This window comes from Fukomys damarensis, unplaced genomic scaffold (assembly GCF_012274545.1).
Source record: "Fukomys damarensis isolate Sample0158 unplaced genomic scaffold, DMR_v1.0_HiC HiC_scaffold_19, whole genome shotgun sequence".
In the NCBI taxonomy this organism is placed as follows: domain Eukaryota; kingdom Metazoa; phylum Chordata; class Mammalia; order Rodentia; family Bathyergidae; genus Fukomys; species Fukomys damarensis.
The window spans coordinates 36,658,275-36,681,171 of record NW_022900931.1 but is presented as its reverse complement, the minus strand read 5'-3'; the positions used below and the strand labels follow the sequence as shown (position 1 = coordinate 36,681,171).

General features: G+C 42.5%; 1 protein-coding gene across 1 annotated transcript in view; it reads right to left on the bottom strand.

Moving 5' to 3' along the window:
• Positions 1–22,897, bottom strand: part of Nrp1 (neuropilin 1) — a 141,489-nt gene that overhangs the window by 109,263 nt on the left and 9,329 nt on the right. The window contains exon 2 of the mRNA XM_019206154.2: positions 19,332–19,506. Within this exon, the coding sequence (XP_019061699.2) occupies positions 19,332–19,506 (175 nt within the window). The remainder of the gene's footprint in view (positions 1–19,331; positions 19,507–22,897) is intronic.

Sequence of the window (22,897 nt, the reverse complement as noted above, 5' to 3'; positions counted from 1 at the left end):
GCTATACATTTTTAAAAAAACATAGGATGCCTAAAAGCTTATGTTGATGGAAAGACAAATTTGAGGTCTTGCAGTAGAAACGTTTCTAACCAAAAATTTAACTCCAGCTGTGTGTGTGTATGTGTGTGTGTGTGTGTGTGTGTGTGTGTGTGTGTCTGTGTAGGAAAACTGTTGTTTGCGTTAATTTGCAAAGGTTAAATCCATTTTCCCCAACTCTTTGTTACTTGCTCAGGCTAACCCGCCAACACATTTCTATTATTGGCAGAAAAGTGTCCACATGCAGTTCTGATTGTTTCTCCAACATAAATAAAAGAGGCAGGAACAGCGAGTGTAAAAATCACTGCTGGACTCAGAGGTGGTGTTTACTAAAGCAGCTGCCTCTGCATTCTGGGGTCAGAGGTGTATGTGTATGTTTGCACATGTGGCTGGGTGGATATGTGTGCCCACGGAAGCAAGAGGGAGCAAGGGCTGCGGTAGGCAACCACTGAACCACTCACATAATGTGGTAAAACACACTTTATGCCTGTGGTCCATTGACATGTTTCCTTGACAGACAATAGTGGCATGACTCAGGAAGTCATGCCCACTGTATTTCCTCTGTGTTTTATATGCAAGTGAAAGGTAGTCAGTGTTGACTTTTAGCTGCTCTATAAAAGGGCCGCCTAAGGAAACGCAATTGTACACTTGCCATCTGGGAAAAGCAGCTCCCGTTGGGAAGCTTACGTGGGAACAAAGTTTTTTTCTCAGAAGATTTGGTTTTCCTTCCAGCTCCAACCTTTGTTTTCCCAGAACTGTGTACAAATGCTCGAATTAAGAGTAGTTGAGGCTTTGACTGAATCGGTATCGGATTTGATTCACTTCTATACATGAATGTGGCTACTTTTGTGGAAAATGGGAGCAGATTTCTCAAGAAAACACATGGAGAAAAGACTCAGGGCAGAGCTACCGTTGCCTGCCAGAGCCAGGAAGGATCCCGGCTTTCTAGACTTCTCCATATTCTACATATGTTGGAACAACAGGCTGATTCATAGCTTCCTTGCTTAGTTTCTAAATCATTTTGCAAAAAAAGCAGATTTAACTCCTTCCCTGAACTGTAACAGTTCACAAGCTCATATCTTTATAAAAGGAACATTGCAAGTGTAGCCCCCCAATTCTGGATGCTCACAAATTCAGAAGTTTTCCCAAAACAACAGAAGTTGCAATTAGGTCAGAGGCCAGACCAAACTTGATTGCTCACTTATTTGTAAATAAAGTTTTATTGCACACACAGCCATGTTCATTTATTTGCCTATTGCTTATGGCTACTCTCACTCCATAGTGTAGGAGTTGAGCAGTTGACATAGCGACTATCTTGCCAGCAAATCTAAAATAGTTACAGTCTGGCTCATTTCAGAAAGTGTGCTAATTCCTGATTTAAATAACTTTTTGTTTTAGGAAACACTGTTAATTTATTTGAAAATGAAGTAGTTTTCATACATCCCATCAGCCTCTCCTGCCCCCAAAGCAGATTGGTGCTGTGAATCCAGAGCATTGATATGGTCCAGAAATCATACTTCTAGAAAGCTCTTCTACAGAAGTCCCAGAACATATAAAGGTTGTTGAATATAGATGTCCATTATTTATAATTATTTCTATTTCTGAATAATTGAACATATTCTAAATATCCTAAGGAAGACGAACAAAAATGACTACTTTGATTTGCTTGGTTTGGGTTTTTCTGGTATCAGGGATCGAACTCCAGTCCTTGCTCTTGCAAGGCAGGTGGCAGAACCACTGGGCTAAATCCCCAGCCCAAAAATGACTACTTTGAAAAGAAAGTGTGATTTACTAATATCTAAAAAATATTTCAAATCCTAATACAATGCTAATATAATGCTTTAAAGCCTAATATAATATAATTTTAAGAGAGAAGGGTATGATGAAAGCTGTTTATAGGGGATAATCTCTATTTTTAAAGTATATGCTTATTTTTCAAGTACAAAAAAACAGGCTGGAAAAAGATACTGTCTACTAAAATGTAAATAGTTGTTATCTTTGAGTGGTAGAGCTATGGGTGATTTAGTTTTTCATAGTTTTCAAATATTTATGTAGAGGAAAGATATGCCACATGCTACCATCACACATAGGCAACCTCCGTGTGTGTGTCTTCCACAAGATGCTCACTGGGAACAAAATAAGAAATTTGCCAAAGCACAGAGAGAATTTTTGTTTAGAACTTTTAAAATGACAATTACTTAATAAAATTTTTTTACACTTTTGCTTTAAAAATTATTCTACAGAACATGTATGAGATGTGGTCAAAATATACTGTGTGTTTAAATTTAAAACTTTATTATGATAAAAGACACACTTCCATGAACCTTCCTCAGAATATTACCCTCTTACTTTGAATCCACGTCTCCCATCATTATGGGCTTGTTCCGAAACAGTTCTTGAAGTCGTCTTTCATGAGGGTCTTTAGTTCCACTACTTTGGCTACCTTGAGGCCTGGAATCATTTCAAAATGTTTACCTTCCACGGTCATTTTGATCTTGGGGAAGAGTCACAAGTCACCCAGTGCCAGATCCAGTGAGTGATGTAGACAAGGACACACCATAATGCTTGACTGGCCTCCTTTCCGCTGGGTGACACGCAACTGCATGCATCGTATTTTATTTTTTTATAACTCATAAAGACATTCAAGAAAGAAGACTTCTAGAACTGCTTCAGAAAGTGGCAAAAATGATGGAACATGTGTGCTCAAAGTGAAGGGAAATATTGTGAGGAGGATAAAATACAATAAATACTTTTACTTAAACCTTCACCTTATTTTTCAGCCACCCCTTGTACTTCAGATTTCACTAATCTCAATGTTGTCATTGAGCTTAGATAACAATGCAATTTTAAATTTTACTTCTGATGACACCATGCTAAAAATACATATGTTTATTTAATATACAAAAATATTCATTCTGAATCAAGCTCTTCTCTGCCATTCTCGGCTTAGCCTATTTCCAAAGAGGCCACTTCTGTGTATGGGGTGGAGGTGGTGGACCTGGGGCACATGGCCTTCCAGTTTCTCCCCAACAGGCATTGCAATCTCTTAGGCAACTGCTTTCCAAGCAGTTTTCTCTGACATACTACAGATGAGCACTACTAATCAATGAGAGCTATCGTGTGGTGTCAAACGTATTTGTCATCCTTGATAGGTTTGATAAGTCCGATCTAGTTTTCCTCCTTCCCTTAAGACTAAAGGGTTGAAACTGTCTTATCAGCCCTGAACTCAATCATCCTGCTTTGAAATCCAAAGAATGTTCTGTGTATAGTTCTTTCAAATCCGAAAGAGGGAGAAGAGGTTTATACTCATAGTCTGCATTTCTTCACATGAATTCGCTGTCTTGTGCTTGGATGTCTTATGCGAGACCTGAGCAAAACTGCTTTCTCAATTGGCCCATGAGCCCAGTTCCTTAATTTCTCATTCCACAATTTCTTTCTAGAATCTGATACTGTGACCCATGCCTCTCTTTTTGAACTGTTCACCACAGGCAGATGATCTCCTAACTTTGGTACCTCTTCCATTCTCCTTTAAACACCCATCCCAGAAACTTGGTGCTTTCCCAAAGTCTCATTTCTCTTTTTTCTCTGCTCTCCATTCTAAGAAATGCTGTATCCATTTTCGGTAACTTCAGCCCCAAATCTGTATGGGCAGCTGTGTGTCCCTGCTGCCCAAGTGTCTTTTGGAAATCTCTACCTAAAATGCTCAGAAACATCTCAAAATATCTGAAATGCAACCTGCTGTCTTGCTTTATTTACAATTTCTGAAACTGTCTAGTGCTTGTTATTCCAGACCTGAAAACGGAGAGGTCTATATCATTTCCAACACGCAGGCTCTGGCTCCTCTCAAAAGCTGTCATTGGTCAAGTTCTTCCATGTTCCCTGAGGATATGTGTTTATTCCTAATTCCGGGGTCATTTGTGGGAGATGGAGATGGAATAGGAAAATAAGTATTCTACTCATTCAGTTAGTTATTAATATTTATCGAATAAGTATTAGTTTTGGGCCTTAGAAGAAAAAATTTCCTACAATTTCTTTATCCTTTCTGTAATATTTGTGTCCTTCATAGAGACAGTAAAATGACTGCCAAGACAATGAGCCAATGCCCCAAAGTGACAGTGGACTGCTGGGTCCCCTCCAAGCTACAAAACCCTGTCACCAGGGACCCAGGGCTCACAGTGGGCCGAGGAGGGAAAGGCCTAGGCAAAAGGCAGAGAGGACCAGAACTATGATACACAGCAGAGCTAGCAAGTGCTGGTCCAGCATTCAAGGTTCAGGGAGGGAATGAACTTGGAGAACACGTGGCTTGCTTGGGGGCTGGGGCCCCAGCAGAGCATTGAAGACAGAGCGCTGGCAGCCAGCAACAAACTGGCAACTCAGCCAACCATTGCCTCAGCCAGATGTTTTTTGTATGCATCTTGTTTAGAGCAAGCTCCAGATCCCGAGGGAGCCTGCCTTGCCACCCCAGGGGGAGGTAAGGAGGATCAGTGAGCTGGAAGGGCATGGAGGGGCACGGAGGGGCACGGAGCACAGACCCTGAGGCAGCAGAGAGGAAGCAGTTTCCCCCTCGCTCTCTCTCATCACTGCCTTTCCCGGATGGAAGTATCGGGAAGGCTGGGAATGATGTGCTTGTTCACAATCTATCATTAAAACAGCAATGGGCACATTTTTGGTGGGCAATAAAAATAAACACCCATTGAGTGAGCTAACGGATGGATGAATGGGTGAAATGGGAGGCAGCAATTAGTTTTCAGAGGAAGAGAGTTTTGCTGTCTCTAGAAGCAACATTTGGGAAAATGCCTGAATCTCCTCCAACTTCCAAGTCTGTGAGTTCTGAATTTATGACCACGTGTATTTTTTCTAAGTATATGTTATGATGAATGTTTAACTGTGAACTATGCTCGCCATCAATCTCAGGGCTTGTATAATATTCGGTATATAAACAAAGCCCTAAAGCAACATTGATACGAAACATGAAGATTTTCAACCTCAAGGTTAGGCTCAGGAAGGATGTGAAAACAAAAATAATGTGGGCTGACAGTTCAAATTCTTCTTTCCCGGTGTTTAGAAAGATGAGACATTTCCCAATTAATGCTGGGAATTAGCTAAATAACTTCAGGTGTCAGCCTACCATTGATCATTTGCTTTAATGACAATATGGCTCAGGAGGCCCACGCAGAGGAGAAAAGCATGCTTACTGTGTTTGTTCGTTTCAAGTCCTGTTTACATTTGCATCTTGAAGGGCTTGCATTTATGCTTTTTCAACCATCTCGTCTCCATTTGTAACAGAATCATTCTTTAGAATCTTTAATCTTGGCTGGCAACACAATCTATGTTGAAATTGCTCGGAAGTGCCTAGCCAGACGTGCCAAGGGTACACGTAGGACTGCAAGTTGTAAACACATCCTTGGTTGGCCTTTGGTGAGTCACTTTATCTGTACAGATTTTTGCTTATTTTATTTTAAAATGGGTCTGGCACAAATAAACACTTTCCCAGGGATGTGTGAATTAACCGGTGGTTATAGAGAGTTTTGAAATGAAGATGTGCTATCAATGCTAAGTCAAATTATGAAATTACACCTTTGCAAAAATACTATTGTGGGAATAAATGAATCTGAACATTGTATTTACAGTATGATTTGCCTCTGAAATAGAGTATTCATAATGGGCCTCAGCAGGCGACAACAAAGTGTCATCTTATCTCCTGTTGATAGACCACAATTTCAGAAAATCATTTTTACAGCAGCTTCTGAATGCACTCCTTAATTTGAGGCTGTTTTACAAATAGATGCATGGGTTGTTATATAGCGTTTGCCGCCTTGGAGACACAAAGAGTGAGGTGGGATTCATTAACAAAATCCCTGTTGTCATTCCTTTGTATTTTTTCCTGGGTAATTTCTATTCTTTACAATCTAATTTTAATGTTTCGCGGAACAAAAAGATAAGGTAAAAGCTACTTTTGTGTTCCTGATCAACTCCGAGTTTAGGTTAATACTCAGCTTATCGACTACATATTGTATCACATTATACCTTGGACTTGGCATGCCACCCCTCACTTCCACCGACTGCAAATGTTTTACTGAACACAGCAGAACAGCAAGGGAGTGTTTCTGAGGACCACATTCTCTGTTCTAAATAATCAGCTAGGTACACAATGTCCCTACTCATGGTTAAGGTTTGGTTGCTGGGGAGACATTAGACAATTCCTTGGAATAAACTTGTGCCAGAAATGAGTCTAAAATCTCTAATATAATTTAGGGCTAGAAACCTGACAGAAAATATGTGTCTGGGTGAGAGGAGAATAGGAAAGTGAAGGCTAGGGTGGATAAAGGTTGACCAAAGGGAACTAAGTTGCAGTTAGGAAAAGAAGTTCTGAGATAAACAATGCAATGTATATTTCAAGAAGCCAGAACAAAAGATCTGGATGGCTTTACTGTAATGAAGCGATAAATAAGGAGACAGGTGTGTTCACCATGGTTTGAACATTATATGATGTATATGTGTATCAAAAAATTACACCATACCCCATGAACATGTACAAACTTTGTTTCCATGTATCAGTTTAAAAATAAGAGCACTCAAAAGAGAGAAAAGAATAGAAAGAGGAGGGGCGTGGTTTGAAAAGGTAAGAATGAAACAGCTTAGATTCAGAGAAGAACAGAGAAAAAGCAGGTCTGTGTGCGTACGTGAGCACGAGGGTGAGAGAAGGCAAAAAAGATCCAGGGATCCGGGCCAGGCTGAATCTCCAGGAAAGACATCTCTGGAACACGCTCCAAGGCAACAGGCTTCTCCTGTATTCCAGCCCTAAGGGAAGAGTCCATGCCCCTCATTCCACAGACGGGGAAGCTGCTAACGAGGCCGAGTGCATCCTGGAAGCCAGAGTCAGATGCAAAGGCCACAGCGCTAACTTCCCCACGACCCCACTGGCACGATCGGCACAGGACTGGCACAAAGCAGAGATCGAGGAGGGTCTGTGCGCATTTCTCATTCCATGGAAGCACAGAAGTTTAATAGCTCAGTCATTCTACTCCGTGGCTGTGTGGGATGCTCGAAGGAGGTGGGAAATACCTCAGGTAAGTGCGAGACACAGACAACGGGGAAGTGGTGAGGAAGGGGAAAGCTGCCTGAGGCGGCTGGTTGCTGGCTCCTGTGGGTGCAGTCACACGTCTACCAAGGCTGTACCCTTCCTGCCTGGCTGACACTCCCACTGCGCCACGGACCTTAAGAACTTGTTACAAAACACCGTGACAGCAGCAGGAGGGGCAAATAAACTTGTTATGGTCTACTCTGGAAAAGGTCCACAGCAGCCCACCTCAGTTACCTCTCCAGGGGGAGTTATCTTAACCCAGGACTCCAGGCTTGGTGCTTTTCGAATGGAAAGAACTAACTTAATTACAGCATTCTCCAGCTACCTTCCCTGACAGAAAAGTTCGCTGTGTGCATGCACCCTAGCAGATCTGCTGCGGAGTTCACACGCACACGTGCTGGGGCTGCCAGCTGGAACGGAAGAAGGCTCTCAGTTATTCGTGTTAAATTTATGTAAAGGTGGTTTGGACAGGAGCCCAGATATGAATATACAATAGACAAAGTTTACAGAATTGTGACCCAGAATCCCCAGAGCTGTGGGGATGTCAGAAAGCCCTCAGCAATGAGCACATGTGCCTATGATGTGAATATGCTCTATGCCTGCTGTTCCAAAACGGATTAGAGAGGTCGCTGGAAGACAGAAAGGAGAGCTCTCGGCTGAATACTACTGACACATATTTTTGGCGAGTTAGCTAAAGTTACTCATATGAAGGAATTCAGGCTTTTAAAAGTAGAGCTTTTTAGGGGAAAATTAAATCTGACTCTACTACTCAGGAAAACGAGGAGTTTACCATGTAAATCAGAAGTAGAAGTGTGCATTTTTATAGTCTGATTAAGAGAAACCTCAGTCCAGAGGGCTCTGGCTTGATATTCATATGCTGGGTGAACAAACTGGAGAAGACTTAGCGGTTGTCAACAAGTTGGGTCAGTTCACAAAGCACGAGGCTCCACGAGAACAGAAAAGAATACGCTGCCTTCTCTGCGAATAATATGCAATGTATTTGGGTGACTATCAGAAGGATGTTAATGATTATGACAGAACACAGGATATCACAAGAGACAGGAACATCACATCATCTTGGTTTCAGAAGGTGTCAGAGCACTTAACACAGCGCAATTAACACAGCTCACATAATGGGCCGCTGGTCATTAAAAGTGGCTTTATGAAGAAAACATTATGTCAGAGGAAACTAAAATACACCGTAACATTCTGCCTGGGAGACAGCTATGTAAGTAGAATGTATCCTTTATAAACCCTTGAAGAAAACACCCTGGACATCAGCCTGAGCCTGGAGAGAGCAGGGTGAGTTTGCAGGTTGCCAAAGTGACTGTTTTGGCTCCAGTTTACAGGGGACCCACAGGAAATGGGGCAGGTGGGAGCTACACTTGGGAAGGCTGGGAAACAATAGTCAAGAGCCATGAGAAAACAGAGACCTAGATGTTTAGATCAGATCCAGGCCAGAAATTGCAGTTACCAGAGTCCATGCCTACTACGGCAGCCATAGGGATTGCTTGAAGGACAACAAGGGCCACAGAGGATTTCTTTTGCTCATGAATGGGAAAATCCTATGGGAAAATACCATTTAACATGTGGTGGCTGACAGTGGTCCCACCAAAAAGAAAGCACGTCATCTCACGCAGGTCCTCAGCCACGCTGTAATCGTGTCCAATGGAAATAGCACCTAGGGTCCTTCTGAATAGTTGCAGAGATAATTTACATCACAAAAGGTCATCCATGGGGGTGAGATGGGGAGAAAGGACGAAAGAGTAAACTCTGTCACCACTCCAAGGTCCTCCCTGCAAACACGCTCTTTGCTGTCATCTCTGACAACTCTCCATCACTACTGGGAAATCTGTCACAACCTGACATGGGGGAAGAAATGGCTAGATCAGAGGCCCTGGAGCTGCAATAAAAAGGAGAGAGGGTAGAATGGGCAGGAGCATCAGTTAAAAGATTTATTTTCCCAATTGCTGTTCCCCTATTAATTTATGCTATGAAATCCACACATTTCCTCTTGCTTGGAAATAACCATAGTATCATCCATGATGTCAGTACAGTGTTTAGGAAGGACTGGCCTCTGGGGGTGCTACTGACCCCAGCTTGACTATTCAAAAAAGGGATATTTACAAGCCCTTAGCCACACATGGGGAAATAATTCATGGTATTATCATCAGGTTTGTTACACCGAGATAACATCTTGCACCAGGTTTTCCAGCAACTCCACCCATTTGATTTTTAGAAAATTGTAAGCCAGTCAACTTCTTATAAGACCATCCAGAAACCCTTGCTGGCCGTAACCATACTGAATATTATTAGATTCTATCTCTATGGTGGCTGTGTGCGTGTTTTTGAAATATTTCTGAATGTCTCCTCCTGAGGATGTAGATGTTATTGTTTACAGTCTGACTTTATTTTAAGGAACAAAACCTGCGGATGCACTTCCTGTTGTAGTAATACCTAGGCTTTGTTTACCATTTTGTCTTGTATTCATCAGACACTTCCACCTGCAGGATCCCATCAAGCCCCTGTTCCTGAGATTGACAGAGAAAGGAAAGCTGTACTGCCTCAGGAGAAGATGGGAGGAGATGAATGCAAGCTGTTTAGGTACCATTACTCAAGCAGACCTCGAGGTAGGCACCCCAGTGCCTGTGGCATCTTCCCAACTGTGCTGGTGACAACGTCCAAGCGGCAGTGTGAGCCGCCTCCAGTCTGCCACTCATGGAACTGCAGCCCAGCCCGTAGGACCTGGCTCCTGTCTCTCCTGTCCCTGGTTCTCACCAGGTCCCTGTGCACAGGGAGCTCGAATCACGGTCCCCCAATAATCAGGGGTCCTTAGCTTGTGTTAATGAACCCACACACACACCACGCAGGACACCAGGGCAGCTGGAGCGGAAAATGCAGACGTGTCTTGGACGATAGGACCAACATGCCTCTGTCTTTTGGAAGCAGTGGGGATGGAATTCGGGCCCTCACAGTGGCCCTGAACTGCATACCTCAGCCCTTCAACCGGTGTACCTTTGTTACTCGGGAGTGACTGACAAAGAAAGAGCCACTGGGACAGAAGGAGGTAAGGAAAATGCAGACTTCTTTCCTGGGGGGAGGGGAATAAAAAAGAAAAAAAACTCAAGCGCTAAACAAAAAACATCACCCTTCTCTCAGCGTAGCCTCTGTCACCCTTCCATGAACAATAAAATCACGAGCAAGGCCTTAAGGAGGGAAAGAAGCTGCTAGTGTAGATCCGGTGACGTAAGTGGCTCCCACAGTGCTAGGCGCGAAATGCGGCTCAAACCCCTGGAGCATGCGCAGTCACTGCAGGCCTCCTCCAGCCGCCGGCCCTAGGGCTCCACAGCTTAGATTCCCAGGTCTCACTAGGCCGTAGCGTGAGAGGGCGGCACGGCCAGGTTCCCCGGAGAGCACGAATGTGACCACGGCCTCTCCGTCCAGGGAGCCGCTGACCTCAGTGCTTTCTGAAAGGCTTTCTCTGCGAATAACGCCCGCTGGAGTATTTAACGGCAGTTGCCCTCTTCACTTGTCTTCACTGAGTTTTCCTGGTTTCTGCTCGAGTTTCTTATATCAGTACAGACTGCACTCTGGGAAGTACTGTGTGTATACAGCAGTGGGCACGTGTGTGTTTGCACCTCTTTTCTCCTCTTCCTCTTCCTTCTTTTTCTTTTCCTTCTTCTGCCTCTCCTCCCCTCTTCTTCCTCTTCCTCTTCTTCTTCTTGTGCTACTCACTGAAATCAGTTCCTGTACACTGAGCTACATCTCTGGCCCATTTTTATTTTGAGACAGGGTCACCCTAAATTGCTAAGTTGCCCAGCTGAGCTCGAACTTTCCATCCTCCTGCCTCAGCTTCCCAGAGTGCTGGGGTTACAGGGGCACGCCACCACCCTGGGCCTAGTTGGATTACGCTACGCCTGTGGTGTGCAAAGCACTCTGTTGGACCATGGAGGCTGCAGATACAAGGAAGACAAATGCTTACCTGTGCTGTTAGGAAGAAGAACCCCAGAAACGAGTGTGAGGCTAGATGTCCAAACAGATTCCTACGGGGAAGCTGTTAGACTATCAAATTAATTGAGATCTGTCATTTTTATGGGCTACCATTTTTCCCAAAGAGTGGCTCAGTCTAGAAATTCAAATTTTTATTTATTTTAACCATCTTTTCTCTAACCGTATTTAATAAATGTCCATTTCCCCAATGTATTCAAGAATGGACAGACCAGTATGAGCCAAGATAAGGAAAGTAAAACAGCAATCTATTGTAGCCGGGAGTGACATCAGAAAATAACACACTCCCTTCCCAGACCAAGTTAGAGTCTATGTTCTGTCTTTTCATCTTTGCATGGAGAGTTTGTTCTTTGTTCTTTAAATTGAGGGTTTTCTTGCCTTATATTTTAAGAAAATTATTTTCCTAAGGCTAAAATGTTTGACCACACCTTAATGTTTTTCAGGTCATTTCCTTGATTGCCTGTATTTTGCATAATAGCTGCCCTGAGTATAGCGTCTTATTGGTTGGAGAGTCAGACAACAAGGACTTGGACTGGTGACTAAATTGACTGGCCTTTGCCATCTCTGGCTGTTCTAAAGAAATTTAAGAACTTGGATAATGAGACATTTAGTATCCCCTTTCAGGCCAGGACTGGAAGCTCTCTGTGACACGCCAGTCTATCACCCACACAACAAGCAATCACCTCCAACCTGGCCTGGCTGCTTGTACAAAGTATCAGCCCAGATAAAAACAAAATACTTTGGAGCATCTGTTTTCTCTCAAAAATCACTCTTCTGTTTCTCACAGGAACCCAGTGCTTGAGCAAACATTTCTCCCTTAACTCTTCCACAGCCAACAGTGCTGAATACAAGTATCAACATTTTGCGACCTGGGGAACTATGGGAGAGTGGTGCTTTCCTGATATTTGCCCAAGATTAAGGAAATGGACAGTGCTTCTTCCTCCTGGGCCTGGGACTCAGTGATGGTCACAGCTGGTGTCTCACATGGCCTTTTAACTAACTGTATAAATCAAAGCCGTGTGCCACCTGGTTGTCAGGCTTCAAATAAGTGTGTTTACATGCACTTTGTGCTTTCAAGCTCCATCAACTGAAGGGGCCAGAATTTGGATATTGCCCCACCAGGATTCCATTGCTAAGTCAAGGCAAGTTTTGATGGAGTAGAAAATCACCATTTGGTTGGAAGTTGCTGCAGACACTTTTCATATAATCTCCCTGAATCTGAACCCAGAGTGGAACAATGAGGTCCTCCCTTAGAATTAATTGGTTTGTGTTTCAAGTTTTATGTGAAGTTGTTCATGGAAGAAAATAGTTGCTTGGATAAAAATTAAACTGGCAACATTGCATGGGAATTCTCTCTCTGGAAAGGCACACCCCAGGTGTGACTTAGGTCACAAAGGTGGAAAGCAGTTTGGTGCAGGGGCTGAGCATTTAATTTAGCTTTCCCAAGCCCTCGGGTTGCCATCTGCAATATGGGAATGTCAGGCAGGTGCTGTGAGGTAAGGTGTGAGAGCAGGTGAACACTGAGTAACCAGCTTGACAATGAGCCATGATCATTCCTTCCCAAATGGTCTAGAATTATCTGAATCAAAGGATCAAAAAAAAAATCATGTTGACCAAATGGGATCTAGCAATATAGAGCCAACCTCGGTGAGGAGGGAAAAACACAGTAGAAGGTAAAAGTTCCCTTTGGTGAACTTGAACTTTTTAAAGCCTGCAGAATTTAGCAGAGTTCTGAATGAGTGAATTGCACTTTCTAAGCTACCTGGAAAGGCTCTGAATTATTTGAACCACAAGACAGCAGTAAGTGACCTGGACACTAGATACGGGCCAGTCACCCCCAGAGTATCAGGACAAACCTCCCACGGACCGCCAAGTCACTGATTTACAATCAGGATTGATTACAAACATCCAATGCAGAGGTATTTGGAACCTGATCCAAAACTAATTGTGTTTCTTCTTTAGACTTCATTATCAGCCTGGATGAAAACCACAACTGCAATTAGATAAGTTTCTTTTTTGGCCCCTCTACATGCACATGTGTGTTTGTAGCATGTCAGCATGCATGCAAAGATGAAGCTTCATGCTGGAAAAAAGGGAGTGGAGACTTTGCATGTAGGCTGCTCAGTTCTGAAGCACCTTGCTGCAAAGAGAAGTCTGGCTGGAAAGACCATGCACACGTTGATTCAATCCGATAAAATGTCAACTAACTTTCTGCTGTAGTTTCTTAAAGGCTACTTCTTTTAAATAACAGAGGTGCCTGACTCAGAAATACTTGGACCCAATCAAAATTCACCTGATCAAATGTGACTGTACTGTAGAAGAATAAAATTAATATTGCTAAACACATGGGGTTGGGTTCACATTAAATCAGCACCAGTGGGGGGAAAGTCAAAGGTAAGAAAGTAGACAATTATCTTACTGGGAAGTAACAAGGATGCTGCAGGTGATAATAACACCAGCCAGCAGGTAATGCAGAAGGATTTATTGTTAGTCTCTCCAGAATTTTTTAACTGTGTTGTGCTTGGTGGTGGCACCTCCTGCATTGCTCACACAGCACTGTGAAGTCACCTGATAGAAAAACCAGGAATGAACAGATGACAAAAAATAAAAGCAAGGGAAAGGCTCTCTACATTTGCCTGACATAATAAACAGGCTCCGGACTGAAGACTTTGTGTCTGCTTTAATAACCGCAGTTACCTGAAACAAAGACAAGAGATCTGTGCAGTAGCCACTGAGAAAAACTGGATAATGCTTCAGTGAGGATTTGCTCTTTACTAGAAGGGGAAGAGTAGGTGTTTTTCTATCGCTTCTCCAAAAAGTTTCATGGTTTCTATTCAAAGCACATACAGACGAGCTTCTAAGACAGTAGTTTCACCCAATTTTGAAATCTATGAAAATAGAATCACACCAGTGAGGACAGAAGCCTCTCTGAGAGCAAAGGTCATGGCTGAACTTTCACATCAGGGGACCACTGGGAGCCCAGGATGCTCCCAGGATCCACAAGATTTTACCAACTTGTACACTGAGGTGGAATAGTTTTCTAAATATATATTAAAGTTTAATTAAAAGTATATGTACTTGTATATTTTATCTAGAAAAAACAGGAACATTTTGGTTCAGAAAACCCACTTTTTCCCCAGTAAACAAAGACTTGGTTAAAGTCTAAGTGATGTTCCAAAATACAAGACTGGAGTGAAACACTCACCTGGGACATGATGAAGCCACAAGACTCATAGATTGAGATAAATAGTACCTTAAAACAAATTTTTTAAATATCAAAATTTTGATGGAAAGGAAAACAAAAAGGAATGACATCAGGTACTACTCAGGAAAACAGCAACAAAAAGGAACTTATTTACCCCTCCAGATAGCCAAATAAGTGACTAAATGATCATTGTAGAAGTAAATTTGCAGAAATAATTAGTTTTGCAAAACTAAGGGCAGATTGATTTTCAGTCAAGTGAATCGATTGTCTATGAAAAATGAGATCAGCAGTACTTCAAAATTTGTAATAGTTTAGGTAATTTTCAAAAGTAGAGTTAAAGAAACGTGTGATGTATTCCGATAGAATTCCAAAACTTGACTATTATCTCCAATTAATTATAATTTAACTGTGATTAAATTACATGTGAAGCTACAAGAGTGAACTAAAACCTGCCTTTGAGTGCATTGAATTAGGAAAAACACTGCTATTGTTGGTTCCACAAAGAAGAGATTATAAATCTAAATTGTAGACAGGAAATCATGTTTGCTGTTATGAAATAGCACTGTCAAGTCAGGCCCTGAACCCAGGCTCTTGTCACTGAGAAACCACTCCCAGGCTTTCTCTCTCCAACACTACTTTTCTGCACTTTTTTCTGGGCTTCACATTCATTTTCTCACTGTTTTTAACCCAACGTCTGTGAGTTTTTTATTGCTCCCCAATGATGACATCCGATCTCAATGTAACCACACACCTCTTTCCTCAGCACTGTTTGTCACAAACCATTATAAATTATCATGCGAGAGTTTGCATTGCTGGGAAGCCGGAAAAGTTTCATAAATTCTAACTACTGTATCAATGGCATTCTTGTTTATTACACAGATACAAAGTTTTATGAGATTCAAGATGTCCGCCTTCCCACCGAGGAGAAGTTTGGCAAAGTAAGATTTAGCTAGTTCAGTTTAACACTGAGCACGATGTACAATATACAGCCAATATTTCTTTTGGAGAAATGGCCCATCATTTTTTCCGTCTTTCTTTTCTATTTTAACAGTGTTTTGAGGCTGCTCAAGCATGCAGGATTTTGGTGGGGCGAACTTTCATTCCCTCAACAGCGTCTGCAGAACACGCTGGAGTGTCCTCTCTTACATCAACATAACCAGAAATCCTAGCCAGGGCTTCGTCCTACAGGTGTTCTGTTGTTCTACTGACTGATTCACTGCTTGATTGATACCACATCCTGTTGGATAAAAGTGCGGCATCATGCCTAATGACATCATATTACTGTAGTTTCAGTGTTTATAATGAACTCAATGGAGTGGTGGCATTAATGCAGATTTTAAGATTACACAACAACTCACGCATTTACTCAACTTAGGAAAATACTCCCCGTTTCAGCTCCACTGTGCGAAAGTAACACTCATTTTGGAAAGTACAGCCCATGGTTTAGTCATAAAGCAAGTCACTCTTACTGCCAGCTACTCGAAAAGTTCTGACTATATACTGTCTTGTTAAAGTTGTGAAATGATGGTTTTTACATAATTATTTTAAAAAATCAGTAAAAAATTTAAGACTTTTCCCTGCCAGAAGTATTTGGCTGGTCTGTGTAATGAAGTATCCACCTTACGTACACTCTAGGAAATAAAATCACTTACTTGCTTCGAAGGCTGTTTCTCAATACGCAAATATGCTAAGAAACTGATTTCTTCAGCTTTCTCATGGTGAGAGTGGACTCTAATACTGACAACTGAAGAGAAAATGTAGGGTGTATTATATGGGAATCACTCCCATTATTGGGTGTTTACTTTGACATATGTTTACTTTCATATTTCCCAATGTCTGATCAATAACCAAGTTGTTGAGGGCATAATGACAGTGATGACTTGGGTGGTGGGGAGCATTAACTTTTCAAAGGCTTTCAGATGAGCCCAGTCATTTATACTACCAGTAACTTTGACATCAGTATAGCACGTATTTCTACGCCATTGCACCTATGTGGTAGCTGAAACAGGGAAAATTAAACACCCCAAGTAAGACGAACAGAGTGATCTTTCTTTTTTTTTTGGTACCAGGGATCGAACTCAGGACCTTGCTTGCAAGGCAGGTGTGGTGCCACTGAGCTACACCCCCAGCCCTAACAGCATGTTCTTAACAGGACGAATAACAAAAAGCCCAATAGCTCTCTGAACCTAGTTTTGTGGTGTTACCTTGCATCTACTTTTGTAAATGGCCCGATATAAATTACAAACAGCATATTTTTAGGCATCTCCTACAAACTTTGACATCTATGAATTTGTTCTTTAGAATTTCTGGTGTTTCCCAATTTTCTAGGCGATTCCAATGCAAAGATTTTAAGGTTGTGGATCCTGTTCACAGTAGGTTAAGTATTGTGCCACATTTGATTCCCATCTGATTTGCCATTCATGCCAAATCTCAACTGTGACCTTCAGCTATGACCAGGGGTCACATGGGTCACTCTGGAAAGGCAGCAAAGGCAATGTCTTAGACTGGCCTTTCTACACCTTTGCAGAAATTGTCATTGATAAAAATATCAGGTAGCAACGCTTCAAAAGACAACAAAGGGGTATTTTCCATGAACGTCATCTCCAGCGACTTCAGCAGGCTAAATGTATCAATCTGCCAACACTGTCAGGAGGCAGCACCTTCAAGAGCTAACAGAGCCTTTGTCTTGACAATGAAGACGTCACCTAACTCTATAGCAAAAACAAACAAACAAAATTCCCATCATCATAGTATTGCTATGGAAACAAACTTCTTTGCTGTTCCTTTCTTGACCCTCTTGCTGACATCACAGAAAAATCTGTAAAATTACAATCATCCTTTACCTTAATATTTTTGCCAAAAAAAAAAAAAAACCCAAAAAGGTGTTTCTCCAATCCCCTCATACTGTACCCACACCATTATATGACAAATAATGATTTAAAGTATGCTGTGGACCAGGCACTGTTGTAGGCTCTTAACTAAGGTTTCCTTACCACAGCTCCCCCTCCAGCTGTGTGGGGTCTGTGCCAGCTCTCAAGAACCAGCGCCCATGTCTCCGTGCAGGCCCATGTGTGGGGACACACACACGTAATAGGACCCCATATGGCAGTGTTATAAACCAGGAGCTGGGCCGTCCTCTCCCAAGCGCCACTTGTTGAACATTCACCAGCACACTCACTGCCACTCATAGCTAAGGAGTATTCTGAGTCTCTATTCTATGACACGTTTGCCTGGTCATGATTTCCTGATCAGGAATTAGTAAATATGAGTTTACTGAAATCTAATAACACTTTATTTTTGCAATAAAGTTATTACTTGATCAAGCTTCACCAGAGTGTTTTTTAAAACAGTATCACCTATAGCAGTTTAAGCATTGTCAAAAGGCGAACATAAATAAATAAATAAATAAATAAATAAATAAATAAATAAATAAGTTGATCAGGGCAGAAGAAAGAGGGGAGAGAGAGAGAGAGAAGGAAAGAAAGAAAATAGATAATTCTCTAGGTTATCTAGGTTTCTAGCACTTAAAAAACCCCCATAAAGTGCCTTAAGGAGCTGGGGTGTAGCTCAGGGGTACAGCACTTGACAAGTATCCTGGATTTGGCCCCCAGCACAATTTGAAAACCATGTAATGAAGTCCCTGTTTCCTAGCAGTCACTGGAACACTCTGCTAATGGCAAATTCCACATAAGTTTATAAAGTCAATACAGTGCCTCAAAGCACTTTTGAATCACAGACTAACAAATTGGAATCAGCATGATTTTATTGCATTGTAATATATGCTGATTCTTTGGGAATGGATCATCAGTCTATGGATTTATGCTAATTCTTTGGGCACCCAAATGTTGAGTTAATCAGATGGCCTCATTTTCTTAACCCTGAAAGCTACTTTACTCTGCCAACTCAACAGGTTGCCAAGTGATTCCTACAGGTGGGGACATTTTCATACTATTTTGTTCTTCTCTAAAAGGATCCAGGCCGTGAGAATAAACCAGCCTGCATCATAACACTGTAAATGATTATACCAAACTTTTCAAACTTGCAAAAACATAAGTCCCTGAAAATCACTTTAGAATTGACAGTGAAATAGATCATTTTCCTCTGATAGGAGTATACATGTACAAATAACTACACATGCATGTGAAAAGCCATGTGTGCATATATACACATGCCTGTATGTATATAAACTTCACGAAGGATCAGCACTCGGTTCAGGTCCATGGAGACCAGACCATGGGCGGAGAGGCAAAATGGAGTCACCTGGAATGGGCAGAGACAAGAGGCTGGGTGGAAATCAAGACAGTTCCGCCTGCCACCTGCCATGTAAAAGTACAATTTCCACACTGCGAAAAGCAACATCCACGCGCTGATGTTTTCAAGTAAAGTGAAGAAATACCATTTAGACAGCCTCTATGGTAAAATGTTTCATAATAATGAGATCTGACATGAGTCACTGTTTAGTGACTTAGCAATAGGAACAGCTAGCAAGACTAAAGACTGCCTTATATTTGAGGTCCCATATTGATTATACTTTGATAATTACTCTCTAGAATTTTTATGTCTTTCAGTCATTGCTCTACTGTTTGAAAAGCTCATCCAGTTGACCCTATAGACTTTACTCAAGAGTAATTTTCTTTTTTCTTGCCAAACTCAATCAGATAAATATAAACACTGTTCTTAAATCCTAAAATGTGCCATAGATTTGTTTTTAAAATATCCAACCTCACTCCCTTTGGATAGAGTATATCACTGACCCATCATATTTGGTAAAAAATGCAAGACAGAGTTTGGCTTTCTAGTTCTTCAAACAATTTCTGTAAAGAAAAGAATTGTTCACACACATTTCTTAACAAAAGATTTCCAAGCCAAACATGTCGAAGGACTATAAGAGACTACAGTACCATCTGTATGACGAACTCTGAAATCACAGGTTCCCCTACAGACACTGTGGCCACTAGGTGGTGCTGTGGTGCCCTGTTCAAACACTTTCTCACTTACTTGCAATCTCTGTCCTCCAAATCAAAGTGCGGGTTGAAGTTGATCATGATTCTCTGGTACGGGTCCGGAGCCTGAATCAACCACTCACATTTCTCACTTGGGTGATAGGAATGAGGATAACCGGGAGATGTCAGGTACCCGGGACTTTCAATTTTTATGGTACCGCCACATTTATCTGCAATAAAAATAACGTTTTAGTAGATCTTTCCTTGACAACCAGCTAGGTAGTGTAGCTTTAGGTATACATTGTTACCAGTGAGGAAACATTCTGGAACTATTTAAGGGGCGCTTCAAGAGGTTCCCCACTAGCCCTTCAGGTGGCATTGAGAACAGCACTCCACCAAGGTACACTAATCTTAGGAAGGTCAGTTTCAGCAGAAGAGCAACTTGAGATTTTGGAAGACTTTCTCCCACCCCCAAAGTCCCTTTCCAAGAAAAAGATCGTGTAGCATTAAAAACATTAAATCCCCTCAATTGATGTTAACATGGTCCCCTGGGAGCTTCTGCTAGAGTTAATTATCCCCCAAGAAGTGTAATCTCATTAAGTAGCAGGTTCTAAGTGGAAGGTGACTAGAAGATGCTGTCCCTCTTGTGCTGATCCTTGATGATAAGCCCGGGCTGCCACTGATCAGGAAGTGCTGGCTCCCGAGACTTTGACTGGCCTAAAGCCAGAGCCACTCCCCACCTGAGTTGTTGTTGTTTTATCTGCCCATATATTGGAGTGATTTTGAGTTATCTCTGCTCCTGAGATCCAAATCAAGGGAGAAGAAAGTATAGTTGGTGAAGCAGAAATAATTTTGCTTTACTTCTCTAAGTTGTTCAGGCTTGGAGACCAGATCAAAGCAATGGCGCAGAAAGAAAAACAAATAGCCGCGCAGCATTAATTCTAATTACCTACATGTTGGAGTGAAAAAAAAAAAAAAACCCACTGCGGTGAGGTCTTGGGTATCACATATGGTGAGACGCATTCCCACATTCTGGACAAGGCGAGCTCACTAGTTTGGAGCCTTTATTTTAACAAATGAAATGCTGAAGCTGTGTGCTGAGAGCCAAAGAAACCCGTCTGCAGGCTGGAGTCTTGTTCAGCACAGATCCCCACTGTCACTTTTTATGATCAGTTTCACACTGGAGGGCCTCAGCCTGAAACACTGCTGCAGTTATTGGTGCTTAGTTTTAGGCAACACGAATTTGGTACACAGGCTACGTAAGAGAAACAGGTAGACCAGGAAATACATAAAACCTATCAATCGCAAATATTCAGTAATGGCAGGTACAGATTTTAATATTGCACCCAGTAGATTCTCTGTGGAAAGAGACTGGCATTCTTTGCTCTCAGCATGAATTTATGAATCTACAGGATGTTATTACAGGAAAACCAGGTCAAATGGAAATACAAGATGAAGTGCACATCAAAAATGCATAAAGCTACGGGCATTACAGAAGTCATTGCCCATAAATTAAGAAGAAGACAATGTAAATTATATTGTTTTCTTCAATTGCTAGTCATCTGACTTGGTCTCTGAGAGGAGGGGTAGTCATCCACTGGTTCCCTTTGCACTGGCTTTGGAAAGCTTTAGGTTTGCCAAACAGAAATTATATTGCAACTGGTGTTCGGAATCTCAACGCGTGACCATCCTGGATGCAGTTGTGTGATTCTCCCGAGACGTAGGCATTATTGTAAATGTGCAGAAAACTCAGAAAAGTGGCCCCTTCTCATTAAGTCTCCTGCAGCTCCGTACAAACATTACGGCAGTGTCTGGCATCTGTTAGGAGAGTGAAATAAAACAGCCCTGGCCCCGGTCACTTGACAAGAGTCACTTCAGAAGACATTTAGGTGGGGTTGGTACCACACCAGAGCTCTTTAATCTGTGACTTCTGAGAAAGTGACAGTGTAATAAGATAATGCGGACTGCTAGACTCCCTGGCTCTGTTAAATCTCTCCAACAGTTGATTAAGAAAGCAATTTCTAATGACTCCAGACCATTAGTTCTAAATAAGGTTAATGAATTAATTTAGCAGACACTGGTACAGGGAGGAGGTGGACAGGGTTCTAAGAGGACTGCTCACTTACTGAGGCACGGGCTGGCTCTGGCCTCTTCAAGCAGAGTAACATGGCTTTAGCTAGGCAGGCTGGTGACTGGAGCCCAGATTCCCAGCATTCCCCAGATTTCTGCTAGGGAAATTAAGAATGTGTGTGTTTGTGTGTGTGTGTGTGTGTGTGTGTGTGTGTGTGTGTGTGTGTATGTGTGTATGTGTTTGTGCAATTGAGAGCAAAAATCCCCAAAGCTCTCTGCACTGGCTTCCAAAGCCATCCTGTGAACACCCCCGCTGTGGCTGTCTTCCGAGCAGTTGTGAAGGACACAGAGAGGGGTGGATTACTATAATCTCCAAACTCTAACCACTGGAGCTCGAGAATGTTATTTTACTCCCTGCCAGATTATAAAAAGATGCCGCGACTCAGGTTCATTAATGAACTGAACTCCACATTCACAGCGTTTGAGCGTTTCTGCTTCCTTGCCAGCGTATAGAAAAGATGCCACCCACCCCGGTCCATTAATAAACTGAGCTCTATTCACATTCACAAATATTCTTTGCACATCTTTTAAACACGGCTTGGTACCTGGTGGAGGAAGTCTGTGGCTTAAATTATGAAAAAGCACATTAGAAAGATTAACTTCCATCAGGAAGAGGTGATGTAAATTCGCCTGGGTGGAAACCCTTTCCAACTGCGGTCTTGTATTAAAACAATATACTACCGTAAGTAGTGCACGTTCTTTTCTTCTGATTACTTTGAGTGAAATCTAAGCCAGGCAAAAGTAAATATTTGATCATAAGTTAATAATAATTGCTGGAGATTTACAGTCAGGATAATCTCATGCCCTCGCCTTCCCCTACTTTGCAGTTAGTCAAACATGCATACAATCAGATCACATTTTTAAACATATTATTTAGGTTGCATGGTTCTGTTTACACCCCAGCCTTGCATTTACTTAACACTGAGTGGTTTTAAGTGGAAACTGAAGCCGGTGAGGGATTTTCAGGTATCCTGGTGCCTGACATCGTATTCTTTCAGGCACTCCGTGGAACTTTCATTCATACTCCGGGAGGAGCAGGCACGGTTTACAAAGGCGGGAGAGAGGAGGGAGTTCCAGCCACCACCGAGCAGACCAGCCCGCCACGGTCTCCTTCCTGAGCCCCAAGGAGGAAGCAGGTCTGGAGATCGGCAGGACGGCCAGGAAGTTCTCCCGGGGAAGTGTTCATTAACTTTCAGCAACCATCAGATTTTTGAAAGGGAGTCTCATCTAATTGCCTTGGGGAGGAAACATTATTAGGATAATTGGTGCACCGCGGTGGGGAGGCAGCATCTCCAGCTTTTCACGGGAGCAGGAAAGCCCCGCTTGGGGGGAAGCCCGGGGACCTGCGATCCTCCTGCCCTAAGGAGGCGATCTCGGGTCTTTATTCCTCCGCCCGGATAGAAGTTTCCCTGTGTGGTCGCTCCCGTTTCCCCGTGCAGCCCGGCGCGCGTCCCCGGCCCTAGAGGGAGCCGAACCCGGGCCGCCCGGCCG